The sequence below is a fragment of the Ovis aries genome, chromosome 3 (assembly GCF_016772045.2).
Source record: "Ovis aries strain OAR_USU_Benz2616 breed Rambouillet chromosome 3, ARS-UI_Ramb_v3.0, whole genome shotgun sequence".
NCBI classification, from domain to species: Eukaryota; Metazoa; Chordata; class Mammalia; order Artiodactyla; family Bovidae; genus Ovis; species Ovis aries.
The window spans coordinates 77,710,379-77,726,713 of NC_056056.1; the positions used below are offsets into that span (position 1 = coordinate 77,710,379).

Below are 16,335 nucleotides of genomic sequence, written 5' to 3' on the forward strand. Positions count from 1 at the left end.
ACAAAATGCTTGCTAACTTGAAAAAAATTAGAAACTTTACAGTGGAAAAATCTAGCAGATACCACCAAAAATAAGTGATCAAAATGAACAGCTTGTGATGGAACAACCAGTACCATGATTCGAGGCACTGAAAAGAACAGTGTCACTTCTATGATATTCTTGCCAAAAAGACATAAGCTCAATTTAATCATAAACAAACATCGGAAAATCTCAAATTAAGGGACACTTCATATACATAAGCAGTCTATGTTTTTCACGCCCTTGACATTTCTGAGAGACAGACTGAAGAGCTGCTCCCGACTGAAGGAGACTAGAGGCTTGACAACTAAATGGAATGTGTTATTCTGGATTGAATCCTGGACCAATTCACCTCTGCCCCTCTTCCCGGCCATTACTGGAACAACCAGTGAAATGTGGAAAATATTAGATATTATATTAATGCTAATTTTCTGATTTTGATAATTATGCTGTGGTTATATAAGAAAATATCCTTATTCTTAGAGAATACACATTTAAGTTACTTGGGGTAAAAGGAATCACCTGTAAGTAATATTCAAGTGATCAGAAATAAAGCATTTATTCTACACGTATGATAAATAGATAAAGCAAAACCTTTTCTTTAGAGTAGTATGACAACTAATTAATATAGAAATAATGTAGGTAGAAAAATCACAATTTTGTAAACATCACAGTAAAAATTTATTCAGACAAGAATCATCAAGAGATGCTAAATCTAGGAGGGGAAGGTTTCACAAGGAATAGAACATCAATCAACCTCAAAGTTTCTCCTCACAAATTATCTACTAATTGCAAAAGTTAAAACAGGAACTAACGATACAGTGGAGAAACTAGACAACATCTTACTCAAGTGACAAAATTAACATCACCAATAAGAGGCGAGGGGACTTTCTGAGAGCCGGGGTACGACACTGAGAGGACACACCATTCACAGGGTTTCCGCCCATACTGCATAATCCAAATCTAACCATAAGGAAGAATCAGAAAAACCCAAACTGAAGCACAACCTATACTTTAACTGTCCTGTATTCTCCAAACAAATACTATAAAAGACAAAGAAAGGCTGAAGAACTGGTCCAGATTAGAGTCATGATAATCTAACATATGACCCTGGGTTAGATCCTGCAGCTGTAAAAAAATTTACCAATGGGACAACAAATGGAACTGGAACAAGGACTATAGATTAGATGAAAATATTAATGTTAAATTCCTGAATTTGATAACCATACTTCACATGCTTGTTCACATGAAGCACATATGTAGTATTAAAGGCTATGATGTCTGCAATGTATTCACCATGTGGTCAAAAAAATGTGTAAGGAGACAGAAAATGGTAAAGGGAACAGGAGGAACATTAACAATCTGAAGGGCAGAACAATGCATATATTTCTTCTGCTTGAAATTCTCAGAAAATAAATACGTATCTGTGCACGTAAATACTTATTTCTAGGATACTAAAATTATTAGTACTCTCCTGCTCCCCCAGGTAAAGGAATTATAAGCTAAAAAGTACTAAGTAGTTGGCATGAGGCTGTAAAGGGTTAAGTCTCTTTTCTCAACCCTTAGTTCTACTCCACAGAGAAAAACCGTATCAGTGGCTTTCAGATGTTTTCTATTTATATACATAAACTTCTGCACAAGTACATAAATCTTGTATTATTTTGATGGCTGCATATTTTAATGAGTGAAAGCACTTAAGAAGTGTTCTGTTGGTATTTGTTTCTGACATACATACATTAAAAACAATGAGAGTTTTAAAAAAATGTTATTTAACTTGATAAAAGCTAAATATGATCTTAATCCTGTCATGTTAATGTTATATTTTCTATTTTTTAATTTCTTTTAAAAAATACTTTATGTTTTATTTTGGGACTTTCTTCTATTCAACTTACGGCAGTCACATTGTTATTTCAACAATATGAAGGTTTATAACACTTATACTACTCTGAGGTATAACACTGACAAATATCTTCATAGAACAACCTGAGTCTGGCCATTGGATCATTTACAGTAGAAGGCTAGTCGGGCATGAATAGGAAATATGAGTTGTGGAAATCCACATCCCAGTTGATACCTGAAAAATGTACTTTCCCAAAGTTGACCAATGCAGCTCTTAATGGATCTGGGTCACTCTCTTAACCAGGTCCTATTATGTGTCCCTTGTGTTGATTTTAGTTTAAAATCCCAAATTAAAGCATGAGAAGATACTTTTTGCCCTCAGAGCTATTGTTATTATATTTTGCATTATCGCTGTGATCTTTCTGGGTAAGAATAAGAACGTATCCTAGGGGGAAAAAACCTTATAGATAAAATTAAAGTTAAAACTTTAAATACTTTCCACAGTAATTTTAAAACAAATAAAAATGTGGTATCTATACCATGTGTATCACCATTGTATCTAGTCTACCATTTTATAGTGATACATATTTATACTGCACTTGGCAATGGGGAATACTTTTTTTGGCCTCCCACAGTTAGCTTGTTTCAAAAGCAGAAGTCCTGTACTTCTAAAGGCAGCAAAAGAAAAGGCTTTGTCTGAAACCTGAAAGTGAACAGACAGCCCAGAAATAAACCCACACACCTATGGTCAATTGATCTTCAACAAAGGAGGCAAAAATATACAATGGAAAAAAGACAATCTCTTCAGCAAGTAGTGTTAAGGGAAAGTTGGACAGCTGCATGTGAATCAATGAAGTTAGAACACACAGAACACAGCCTCTCACCATACACAAAAATAAACTCAAAATGGCCTAAACACTTAAGTGTAAGATGTGACACTGATACCATAAAACTCCTAAAAGAGAATGCAGGCAAAACATTCTCTGAAATAAATCGTACCAACGTTTCTGAGGTCAGTCTACCAAAGCAATAGAAACAAAAGCAAAATTAAACCGATCGGACCTAATCAAACTTATAAGCTTTTGTATAACAAAGGAAATCATATACAAAATGAAAAGAACAACCTACAGACTGGGAGAAAATATTTACAAATGATGTGACTGACAAGTGCTTAATTTCCAAAATACACAAACACTTCATATAATTCAACACAAAACCTGAACAACCCAATCAAAAAACAGGCCTAGACACTTCTCCAAAGACAACGTATAGATGGCCAACAGACACATGACAAGATGCTCAACGTCACTAATTATTGGAGAAAAGCAAATCAAAACTACAATGAAGTACCACCTTACACCAGTCAGAAAGGCTATTATTAAAAAATCTACCAACAACAAACGCTGGAGAGGGTGTGGAGAAAAGGGAACTCGCCTACACTGTTTGTAGGAATATGAGTTGGTACAGTCACTATGGAAAACAGTATGAAGGTTCCTCAAAAAACTAAAAATTGAACTAACATATGATCCAGCAATCCAACTACTGGGCATATATTCAGACAAAACTTCAACTCAAAAGACTGGCACACATACAATGGAATATTACTCAGCCACTAAAAGAACGAAATAATGTCCAATTAACATGACGGCCTTAGAGATCACTGCAGTAAGTGAGGTCAGAAAGACAGATACCATATGATGTCACTTAAAGGCAGAATCTAAAATATGACACAAACGAACCTATCTAAGAAACAGAAACAGACTCACAAAGAGAACAACCTTGTGACTGCCAAGGGGGCTGTGTGGTGGGGAGATGGATTGGGAGTTTGGGGTTAGCAGACACACAGAATGGATGAACAACAGGGTCTCACTGCAGAGTACAGGGAACTGTATTCAATATCTCTCACTGCAGAGTACAGGGAACTGTATTCAATATCTTGTGATATACTATAATGGCAAAGAATTTTAAAAACAATGTATATATACATATAACTGAATCATTCTGTTGTACACAGCAGAAATTAACACAACATTGTAAATCAACAACTGTATAATTAAAAAAAAAGAAATCTCAAAGTAGTCTTTTAGCAGTCTATATTATATATATATATTTTAAAAAGAGTCAAAATGTTTGCTTTGTGTATTTATTTTTAGAAGAGGAGGTTAAAAAAATGTTTGGTGTCTGCTTCAAAGCATTTTCCCAAAGAATGGTGATTCGTTCACTATACATCATTATGGATGCACAATGTTCTGGCTTTCATGATGGTCTGAATTCAAGGTGATATGTGTTTTTCTGAAATCCTTTGTATTTTTTTTGAACATATGTGGGTTGTCCCTTGAGTTCCTATTCTCATATGAAAGGTATTGACACTTTGGCTTCACAAATGAATAAAAAATAACATAAAAAAAACTTTTATTTAATTTGGGTCTGGGCTAATTTATTTAAGGAACTATTTAACAATAATGGGCTCAGATATTTGAATGCCCTATGATGCTGTGATTAATTAAGGAACTGCTGATCCTGAAACTACACAACCAAAAGGGAACGAGGGAAGGATCACAAGTCTGAATGCCAAATTCAAAGCCATATATCAATAACTTCCTTCTTACTTTTGCAATATCTATAACGTAGAGGGAAAAAGAATAAAAATTATATGATAAATTAAAAAGTGCATACAGAACTAGGAAAATATTTTTGTTAGATTTGTTACTTACTCCAGTAAATAAGATGTTTGTAAAGAAAAGCTTAAGGCAGAAAACTAGTTACATTGCTGCTGAACTTCTTGACAGCAAAAGAAAGAATACCAGTCTACTTCCCTGGTTTATTTGTCTTAAGACTTGTTATCTTGTAACTTGAACATCTAACTTATGCCTTGAAAATTCAAAGCAAAAAGTAAAGTCATACGGAAAACCTGAAATGTCAATACATCTAAACAGACGTTTGCTTGTAGTTTTTGGTATCCAAAACCTTTTTTCCACACATAGCGCAGATGCCTAAAACAAACAAACAGAAAACTCATGTAAGCAATCAAGTGTTAACAACAACTAATTATACCAATCAAATATTTAACTAATATCAATGATTTGGTTTATTTAAGTCACTGGTGAAGGTAAAAAAAAAAAAAAAAATTAAACAGCATCAGAAAAGAGAAAACGAATATACTTTCAACTATGACAAGTTCTGTATACTTTGCCTTAGAAAAAAGAGCATTTATCTGACAAATAAGTTTTATGAAGGGCTACTCTTATACTGTGTTATCCAAATCAGTATCAAAAGAAGTACATTTGATATGAATATAAACGTGGTATTGAGAGAAACTCACCCTTTTTGTAGGCACAGCCCTGGCAATAATGAGAACCCGGTTGGTGTACAGAACTTTTACAAATTCTGCAAGTGGAGAACTTATTCTTTCCATACGGATCAAACCTAGAGTTTTTTTTAAAGAAAGAAAAATGTACAGTATGATAGAAATACTCTTAAATAACCTCACTTAAGCAACAAATGTGATTAATCTATGCTTTCTGGTCCCTCTATAAAACTCTCCAATTGATAGCATAGCACTCTTCTAACTGGCTACTCTCTTAACATACCTGCACGTTTCTGCCCCTTCCACATAAGCTGTATGCTTATAAAGAGTCATCTGTACTTAATCCCAAACCTGTTTATCAGAGTTGTATTTGTCAATCTATTCAAGTGTTACCATTAAACATTATGGAAACTCATGAAATGAAGAGTACAAAAAAAGTAACCGATTCTACTAAAAACTAAGTGAATGCTTTGACGACCAGAAAAGAGTGTATCATGAAAACTGCTACAGCATTAGTCATGGGTAAGAAAACTCAAATTGAGAAAAAATTCAAAATGGAAGGGCTTGGCACTTGAAGTGTCAGTTCTTGAGCTACTTTAAAGATGCTGAAAATATATATTCTGGTTATGATTTATATAAGGCAAATGATAAAAGTAGATTCATATTCAAAAAGCCTTGTCTCAATGTAAAATGATTGATGAAATATATGTATAGTTATGCGCTTTGACTTAAAATAAGGTATGTGTATCTCTTCATGACTGCCTAGTTTAGCTGATATTTTCAATTAACTGATGTAAACTTTTTTGGATAAAAAGTTTCTATTAAATGAAAATGTCACCTTACTGTAACTGGTGTGCAAGATAATTTTAGAGGAAATACTTCCCATCAAATTGGCAGTAACTTTTTGTAACTGAACTCATATACTGAACACCAATACTGTCCAGACCTGGTTTCTTCTCTTGGGTACAATACAATAGCTCATTTTCAAAGGTTAATTTTTCTAAATCCAAAAGAATGTCACTTTACTTCCCACAAGGGAAGTTAAGCGTGAACCTGACTCTTCCTTTGAATAACAAGCTCAATTTGTTTGCATGTACAAGTCTAGAGATTACTTTTTCTTAGAACTATATATTTTTCCAAAATGTACATTTTAATATCTCAGAAATATTATGTACACTTCCCAAAGTGAGACATTTAAAATACCCAAAAGTAATAGCTACTTATTAATGACACTGAAGTAAGTTTGGGAGCATAAAGGAACTAGGACCTAAAACTGTATGCTCTGTTAAAGAACAACTTGGTCAATAATAACTGAATGATCTCAGAAGACATCAACAGGTCAGTCAACAATACCCAATGAGACAATGCACTGAAGTTTAAGTCTATTATGCTAATTTATACTCATTATTTAATAAACACCTTTATGTGTAAGGTACTTTATGTATTAGAAGCTTTATTATTAAAAGCCAAAGATGAACTTGACAAAGCTTCTGTCCTCAACCAGTTGACATTTGTGAGAGGAGACAGACAGTAAGTAAGGAGACAACCACACTTTTAAGATAGTAATACCTGTTGTAGAGAAAATTCAGAGGATATTGTGGTGGACAGGAGGGGAAGGAAGGAAGGAAGACATTAGTTTAGATGCTGGTTAGGGAAATAGATGGGGAAACAGTGGAAAGTGTCAGACTTTATTTTGGGGGGCTCCAAAATCACTGTAGATGGTGACTGCAGCCATGAAATTCAAAGACGCTTACTCCTTGGAAGAAAAGCTATGACCAACCTAGATAGCATACTCAAAAGCAGAGACATTACTTTGCCAACAAAGTTCCATCTAGTCAAGGTCATGGTTTTTCCAGTAGTCATGTATGGATGTGAGAGTTGGAGTGTGAAGAAAGCTGAGTGCCAAAGAATTGATGCTTTTGGACTGTGGTGTTGGAGAAGACTCTTGAGAGTCCCTTGAACTGCAAGGAGACCCAGCCAGTCCATTCTAAAGGAGATCAGCCCTGGGTGTTCTTTGGAAGGACTGATGCTAAAGCTGAAATTCCAATACTTTAGCCACCTGATGCAAAGAGTTGACTCATTGGAAAAGACTCTGATGCTGGGAGGGATCGGGGGCAGGAGGAGAAGGAGATGACAGAGGATGAGATGGCTGGATGGCATCTCTGACTCAATGGACCTGAGTTTGAGTGAACTCCGGGAGTTGATGATGGACAGGGAGGCCTGGCATGCTGCAATTCATGGAGTCGCAGAGTCGGACACGACTGAGCAACTGAACTGAACTGAACTAGGGACTGTCTCTGGAGAAATGACATTTCAGCTGCGACTCAAGTAACCAGGAGCCAGCTATGTGAGCTCTTAGGGACGAGTTCCAGGAAGAGGGCACAGTAAGCAAAACCTCTTCCAGTGAGAGTATGCTTGGCAAATCTGAATCAAGAGTTGGCTCCATGGGAAGTCACAGAGGTAGGAGGGGCCAGACCATACAGGACCCCATGAGACCATGGCACAGGGCCTGGATTTTATTCAATGTAAAAAGAAACCCAAGCAAAGGAGTTACTTATCCTTTAAGGAACCATGATATTATTATGAGAATGAAGTATAGGGAATCAGAGAGGAAACAGGGAGACAGAAGTTATTACAGTATTCAATAAGAAATAATAATGATGGTTTACAAGAGGGTACTAGCAGCGAGATGAACAGAAGGTGGATTCAGGTTACTTTTTGGTAGCAGAGCCATAGAACTTGCTAATGGATATGGGAAGCAAATGAAATGAAGAAATCAGTAAGGAATTTTGGTTTGTACAAGTAGATTGAACCCCAGAGCCATGATGAGAAGACTATGATTAGACTGAAGGACAAAGAGGATGCCTGTCAAACATCAAATTAGAAAAGTCAAGGAGGCAACTGGATATATGGCTGGAGTTCAGAGGAGTCATGATGAGATATACATGTGGAAGTCATTAACATACAGCTTGAATTCAAAGGTGCTGGACTAAAGTCACTTGAAGAGAGATAGCAAATTTATAAATGGGGAAAAAAATGTCTAGGATTGAGTCTAGAAGCACTGGATTGAGAACAGCACTGGAAGGAACAGTTAGTGAGTTGAGAGGAAAGGAGAATGTGGTATCTCAAAGCCAAGAGAATAAATGGTTGCAAAAAAAGGAGAGAGAGAGACAGCACGCTGTTAAAGGTTAAGAAAGGTAATAACTGAGAAGCAGCCAACAGTTTCAAAGATCATGTGTGATCTTGACAAGAGTAGGTTTATAAGTGTGGTAGAGATGGAGGCCTGACTACAGAGGCTGAAGGAGTAAACAGAACTTAAGGACACTGGGCAAGTACTCTCTAGATACAGCTTTTGAAAACTTCTGCTATAAAAGGAAGCAAGAAAATGGATGGCAGCTGGAAGAATTTATGGGGCTTTAAAAACTGAATATAGTAGAGCATGGTGTCAAAAATTGTTTTTATGGTGGGAGACATTTTTATCCCCATTCCTCGGTAAAAAAGCAATGTTCAGGAAAGTTAAGGAACTGTTTTGACTTGCTTAAAGTTATACAACTAGACAGTAACAAAGTCTACATTCAAATTTATGTCTGACTTTAGAGCTCATGATCTGTCCACATTTGTCTGCTGCCTGTGATTCACAGAAAAACTAAGAACTAGTAAAAATAAGTACTATTTTCTGGTCAAATTATAAAAATAACATATAATATCTTCATATATTGATACAGTGAAAAGAACAGGGTGAAACCAATAGGATGTAACAGATAGCTTGGTTATACACCCTGGGAAGTACCTAAGTCTATGCTTTCTTACAACAGAATGAGGCAAAACAAATTCATTCCAATACACTTAATAGTAAAAAGAGTAGAAATTTATGACAGCTTTACAGATACTCTTTTACCTACCTTGCTTTTTTTGAGGTCAAAGCCTTATTTTCGTTCAGCTTTCTTCCACCACTTTCTGCATAGAAATATACACACACTTTAGTGGGTTATTTCTCTACATTTCACATAATAACATAACCATGCAACATTTAACAATCAGAAAGTTCATTTTTTGACTTCTAACCAATCAGTTCAGTTGCTCAATCATGTCCGACTCTTTGTGACCCCATGTACTGCAGCATGCCAGGCCTCCTTGTCCATCACCAACTCCCAAAGCCTACTCAAACTCATGTCCATCAAGTTGGTGATGCCATCCAATCTTCTCATCCTCCTTCTCATTGTCCCCTTCTCCTCCTGCCTTCAATCTTTCCCAGCAGCAGGGTCTTTGGAAATGACTCAGTTCTTTGCACCAGGTGGCCAAAGTACTGGAGATTCAGCTTTAGTATCAGTCCTTCCAGTGAATATTCAGGACTGATTTCCTTTAGGATGGACTGGTTGGATCTCCTCGCAGTTCAGGGGACTCTCAAGAGTCTTCTCCAACACCAGAGTTCAAAAGCACCTATTCTTCACTGCTCAGCTTTCTTTATAGTCCAACTCTCACATCCATACATGACTACTGGAAAAACCATAGCCTTGACTAGATGGACCTTTGTTGGCAAAATAATATCTCTGCTTTTTAATATGCTGTCTAGGTTGGTCAAAATTTTTCTTCCAAGAAGTGTCTTTTAATTTCATGGCTGAAATCACCATCTGCAGTGATTTTGGAGCCCCCCAAAATAAAGTCTCTCACTGTTTCCATTGTTTCCCCATCTATTTGCCATGAAGTGATGGGACCAGACGCCATGATCTTAGATTTCTGAATGTTGAGTTTTAAACCTACTTTTTCACTCTCCTCTTTTACTTTCATCAAGAGGCTCTCTAGTTCTTCAGTTTTTGCCATAAGGGTGGTTATCAACTGCATATCTGAGGTTATTGATATTTCTCCCAGAAATCTTGATTCCACCTTGTGCTTCAGCCAGCCCAGCGTTTCTCATGATGTACTCTGCATATGAGTTAAAAAATAGGGTGACAATATACAGTCTTGACATACTCCTTTCCTGATTTGGAACCAGTATGTTGTTCCATGTCCAGTTCTAGCTGTTGCTTCTTGATCTGCATACAGATTTCTCAAGAGGCAGGTCAGGTGGTCTGGTATTCCCATGTCTTGAAGAATTTTCCAGTTTGTTGTGATCCACACAGTCAAAGGCTTTGGTATAGTTAATAAAGCAGAAATAGATGTTTTTCTGGAACTCTCTTGCCTTTTCAATGATCCAACAGATGTTGGTAATTTGATCTCTGGTTCCTCTGCCTTTTCTAAAACCAGCTTGAACATCTGGAAGTTCATGGTTCACATACTATTGAAGCCTGGCTTGGAGGATTTGGGGCATTACTTTGCTAGCATGTGAGATGAGTGCAATTGTGCAGTAGTGTGACATTCTTTGGCATTGGAATGAAAACTGATCTTTTCCAGTCCTGTGGCCACTGCTGAGTTTTCCAAATTTGCTGGCAATCTGAGTGCAGCACTTTCACAGCATTATCTTTTAGGATTTGAAATAGCTCAACTGGAATTCCATCACCTCCACTAGCTTTGTTCGTAGTGATGCTTTCTAAGGCCCACATGACTTTGCATTCCAGGATGTCTGGCTCTAAGTGAGTGATCACACCATTGTGGTTATCTGGGTCATGAATATCTTTTTTGTATAGTTCTTCCACCTCTTAATATCTACTGCTTCTGTTAGGTCCATACCATTTCTGTCCTTTATTGTGCCCATCTTTGCTTGAAATGTTCCCTTGGTATCTCTAATTTTCTTGAAGAGATCTCTAGTCTTTCCCATTCTGTTGTTTTCCTCTATTTCTTTGCATTGATCGCTGAGGAAGGCTTTCTTATCTCTCCTTGCTATTCTTTGGAACTCTGCATTCAAATGGGTATATCTTTCCTTTTCTCCTTTGCCTTTAGCTTCTCTTCTTTTCTCAGCTATTTGTAAGGCCGCCTCAGACAGCCATTTTGCCTTTTTCTTGGGGATGGTCTTGATCACTACCTCCTGTGCAATATCATGAACCTCTGCCCAGAGTTCTTCAGGCACTCTCTCTATCAGATCTAATCCCTTGAATCTATTTGTCACTTCCACTGTATAATCGTAACAGTTTTGAGTTAGGTCATACCTGAATGGTCTAGTGGTTTTCCCTATTTTCTTCAATTTAAGTCTGAATTTGGCAATAAGGAGTTCATGATCTGAGCCACAGTCAGCTCCCGGTCTTGTTTTTGCTGACTGTATAGAGATTCTCCATCTTTGGCTGCAAAGAATATAATCAATCTGATTTCGGTATTGACCATCTGGTGACGTTCATGTTTACAGTCTTCTCTTGTATTGTTGGAAGAGGGTGTTTGCTATGACCAGTGAGTTCTCTTGGCAAAACTGTTAACCTTTGACCTGCTTCATTTTGTACCTCAAGGCCAAATCTGCCTGTTACTGAAGGTATTCCTTGACTTCCTACTTTTGCATTCCAGTCCCCTATAATGAAAAGGACATCTTCTTTGAGTGTTGGTTCTAGAAGGTCTTGTAGGTCTTCATAGAACTGTTCAACTTCAGCTTCTTCAGCATTACTGGTTGGGGCACAGACCTGGGTTACTGGGATACTGAACGGTTTGCCTTGGAAACGAACAGAGATCATTCTGTTGTTTTTGAGATTGCATCCAAGTACTGCATTTTGGACTCTTTTGTTGACTATGATGGCTACTCCATTTCTTGTAAGGGATTTTTGCCCACAGAAGTAGATATGATGGTCATCTGAGTTAAATTCACCCATTCCAGTCCACTTTAGTTCACTGATTCATAAAATGTTGATGTTCACTCTTGCCATCTCCTGTTTGACCACTTCCAGTTTGCCTTGATTCATGGACCTAACATTCCAGGTAGACTAGCCTATATCAACATTTTCAAAAATCTTCATTTAAAAGCCAAGTTTTAAAGACACTACTTAAAAATAAAACAATTTTTTACTAGGAGAATAAAATTTGGATAAAAGGCAATCATTATAGGAATTCCCTGGCAGTCCATGGTTAAGACTTCACGCTTTCATTGCCAAGGGGGTGGATTCGATCCCTAATCAGGGAACTATGATCCTGCATGCTTCACAGCATGGTTAGGGATGGGGGGCAGGGTGTGGTGGTGGGAAAAAAGCAATCACCTTATTCCTCAGACTCAATGTAGGACTTTGGGAATGGGTCTATATTTACTCTATCTAATGTAAAATCCAGACAGTACTACTTTACTGCCAGTGACATTGAATAATGAAAATATTTCTTTTTGTTCCCTTTGAAAAAATCCTCACTGTATTTAATGATTATGACGGTGAAAATATTTACATAATTTGTTCAAGAATATAGAAATCAGGTGAGGAAAAGGGGCTTTCAATACTAACCCTAATTAAGCTTAATCAAATCAACTATTAATACTATGATGCACTTGTTGCTTAAAATTCATTTAATTATTTTGCTATTTCCTTTCTACCAAATCAGGAACCCTAACACATCACTGAAAGAGCAAAAGAGAAGAATATATTAAACTGTTGGGAGATCTAGTATTCTTATAATGTTTAATAAATGAAGTATGCTGTACATATAACAATATTTCATCTTACAAATAATGTGAAAATGAAAACATTATTCACAGGAAGAATCTGATTCAATATCTATGTTCTAAAAGGAAAAATACCTGTGGTATTCCTTGCACCATCTTTCCATGTATCTGGAGTGATAACAGTACCAAGTTTCTTTTCACCTGTTATAAAAAGATAGTAAAAACAAGGGGGATTAGTGTTTACTCTCTAATAAATACACTACATTGTGCCTAAAGTTCATAATGGTATCACCAGTCATAATATGTACAAGCCTGTTAATGTTGGGGTCAGGGCCACTGAACTGAGACTTAAGATAACTGTGGCAATGGATAACTGACTCTCAAGTCAAATTTGTGGATAACAGGATGGCTTATAATAGGCTTCCTCTGCAAAGAGTCAGACATGACTGAGCAACTGAACTGAACTGCACATGTATAAACAAATCTGATAAACCTATTCAATCCATAAATATTTACTAAGCATCTCTGATGTATAAGCCATTGTACAAAGTACAGAGAAAAGTAAAATGAATTAGATAAAGGTCTAGATTTTAAGGAGTTTATAGCACACTGATTTCCCTAACAGTAGTTCATAGTCTGATTCTCACAGGTGGGCCACAGACGATATAGGAATAAGATAAAACCGTACACAAACTTTTTGTATATTCATTTTTAAGGAGACTATACTAAGTCCATAGTTTTCATCACATTCTCAGAGGGCTGAGAGAACCACCCCCAAAAGTTAAGAACTATTCAACTAAAATATAAGCTGGAAAATAACAGGTATAACAATTCAGAATTGTAGTATTAGGAGAAATCCCATGGAAGAAAAAAATAACGTTGATCAGGGAAATCCAGGAAACCTTTGTGGGAAAGGCAATAGAGAGGGTTAGTGGCAATGGCATTGGTAAGAGGAGAAAAGAGGATGAAGGTAACCTGGAAAAATGACATATCCTGGGGAAAGGCATGGAAAACTCAGGGTTATGTACATCCAGGCATACAAAACAGTTTGGTTTGGCTGAAGCGAAGAAAATAAGGGTTAGCAAAAATGAAGTTTAAAACGTAAGCTGAGGCTTTATTGTGGGGGGGGGGAGGTCCTCCCGAATGCCAGGCTCCAAATATAAAAACATCAAATTATTTTCTGTACTCAGAATTTAATAAAGAAACCATCCATGGTCATTCTTTCACTTAATATAAAAACTGTGATTCAAACTCACGGGCGTCTGTGTTCAAAGTTTTATACACTGTGGGGACAGAAACAAAACGGATCATGTTAATTATCAGGATATGAGAACTTGAATCTTTTTTACAGAAGAGTCAGACATACCTAACGGTAGGAAAAAGGTATTTGAGGATATGACAGCTCTTTTTAAACCTATAACCAGTTTGTGAAGTCAAAAAATCATATTTTCTAGAACTCTCAAGGGTTAGCATTAGAGTCACCAAATGGCAACTATAAGGAGGAAAGTGTTAGTCGCTCAGTCCTGTCTGACTCTTTGCGACCTCGGACTGTAACCTGCCAGGCTGCTCTGTTCATGGAATTCTCCAGTGAAGAATACCGGAGTGGGTTGCCATTCCTTCTCCAGGTGATCTTCCGGACCGCGGGACGGAACCCGGGTCTACCTGCACTGCAGGCAGATTCTATAGATTCTGAGCCATCAGGGAAGTCCATAAGGAGGAAAGACTTCTCTAAAAGCCAGTGAAAACTACAGGGACTTCTTTGAAGATGGTAAGATTCTCCTAGCCCCGTGCCTCAGTACTCTAGGCATTCATGCAAAGAGCACTTAAGTCATTGGGTGGGATCCTCATTTAGGCTTGTTAGATAAAGCACAGGACACCCAGTGAGATTTAAATTTCAGATAAACAAAGAATACTTTTTCAGTAAAAAATGTCATAAAAGTGCGTGCTTTGGGACAAAGTACTTAATAGTAGTAAGGAGAAGCAAACAAGGCCAAGTCTCAAATACTGCATAGGACATATTCACACTAAAAGTTATTCGTTGTTTACCTGAAATTCAAATTTAACTGGGCGTCGGGTACTTTTATTTGCTAAATCCAGCAACTCCAGATGTTGTGGAAGTGATTTTTAAGATCCATTCCAACCCTGAGGGTCTGTGAAGCGAGGGAGCCTGTCAAGAAGCAGTACAGGATGATAGCCGGGGTCGAGCGGAAGCAACCGAAATAGACAAAACGGGGCAAAACTGAGACCACCCCGAATCCAACAGATACAGGACTGTAGGTCATTGGGGAGGGGCCGGAACGGTCAAATAGCAAGACAGAAGGACAGAGACAAGAATCGGAGGCCTGTGGCCGAAAGTAAAACAGAGAAAGGCAAAGTTCCCAGGGAGTTCGAATTAGGGTCTCCCAGCCTCTTTTTCCCGGAGAAAAGTCTCCTTAACTCACATTTTTCGCACACCATCCTTTCGCGATGATACCCTCAGCCGCAGAACAAGCAGCAGCTGGAAGATATCAACACTACAGCCAAGAAAGAACTCCCCTTCCGGGTTACTAAAACCCACTTCCGGCCCCACCGCCCTTCGCCCCGCCTATCCTGCACCTGGAAAGCAGCGGGAGGAATGAACGCGAGCGAGAAGGCGGGGCTGTCTTCTTGGTCCGCCCCTCCACTTCTGCGATTGGCTGTGAGGCCTTGGGTCACCGCCCCACAGGCTGCGCCTGCGCGAGGCTCAGGGCAGTGAGTGGCAACTGATGGTGGGAGGTAGTAACCCTCGCTTCCGTTTGGCGGGCGGGAGAGATAGGTAAGCCCAGCCGAACGGCCCCGCATGCGAGCCTCCCGAGGCTGCAAGCCACTTTCGCCAACTGCCCATCTGGCCGGAAATCTCTGTCCCCGGCCAATTGGCGCCTGCTTGCCCCTCGAGCGCCGCCCTTCCGGCGTTACCCAAGGGTTTCCCTGATGGACTGGCCTCTTTCAGATACGTCTTTCTGTGTCTGTACCTCCGTTTCTGTTGGTCTCCACGTCTGTATTCTTTGATTATGCTTCTCAGCTTGTCCCTTGCTGCCCACACTCCGGTCGGTTGAGGCAGGCTTAGGCAGAGTCCAGAGCGATACAATTTGGGATGAAACTGCAGGTTAATGTCCCGCCAAGGCTCCTCTAGGAGTCGCTCAGAAGGGCCTTCTCTACCTCTGCAAGGCTTGAGGGCCCGGGTCAGGTCTGACTGCGGATGCTGGGTTCCTGGCCACCTGAGACGGCACCTGACCAGAGTCGTCCTTGGCTGGCCAGGACCTGACACAGGGCTGGTTTCTCAGAAGGGCAGCACTGGACCAACTCTTTGTTCATTCACTCATTCCGCCAGCCATCTGAGTTTGGGTACTGCTCACTGTCTTAGGTCCAGATCTGCTTGGTCAGTTGGGATTCTGAGGGTGGCCCAGAAAAATATCTGAAGGGTTGTCTACTGAGAGAATATATTCTAGATTTCCCTCCCCGGCCCTCAGCTGAGCATAGCACCCTTGAGAAACGTTTCCTTTCTTGCCATTCATTCTCTTCTCGACCCCTTGGCGTGTATATATCAGCGAGGCTAGGTTTTGAAATGGCTTTAGCACTTGAGAGCTTGAGACCTCGGAGTATTTCTTAATCTCTTTTAGCCTGTTTCCTTATCAGTAGAGTATTAATATTT

General features: G+C 38.6%; 2 protein-coding genes across 3 annotated transcripts in view; one reads left to right on the forward strand and one right to left on the reverse strand.

Annotated features, from left to right (window-relative positions):
• Positions 1–675: 675 nt before the first annotated feature.
• On the reverse strand, positions 676–15,186 carry CRIPT (CXXC repeat containing interactor of PDZ3 domain). The gene is made up of 5 exons (XM_004005974.6): positions 15,107–15,186; positions 12,801–12,866; positions 9,067–9,121; positions 5,180–5,283; positions 676–4,850 (listed from the first exon to the last, which is right to left on the reverse strand). The coding sequence occupies exons 1-5, from the start codon at positions 15,120–15,122 to the stop codon at positions 4,786–4,788; spliced, it is 306 nt and encodes a 101-aa protein (XP_004006023.1). The 5' UTR covers positions 15,123–15,186; the 3' UTR covers positions 676–4,785.
• Positions 15,187–15,367: 181 nt separating this feature from the next.
• PIGF (phosphatidylinositol glycan anchor biosynthesis class F) overlaps positions 15,368–16,335 on the forward strand; it is a 30,031-nt gene continuing 29,063 nt past the window's right edge. The window contains exon 1 of one of the 2 annotated variants that reach the window (XM_012159160.4): positions 15,368–15,459. The gene's annotated coding sequence lies outside the window, so the exon portion shown is untranslated. 2 annotated transcript variants of the gene reach the window in all.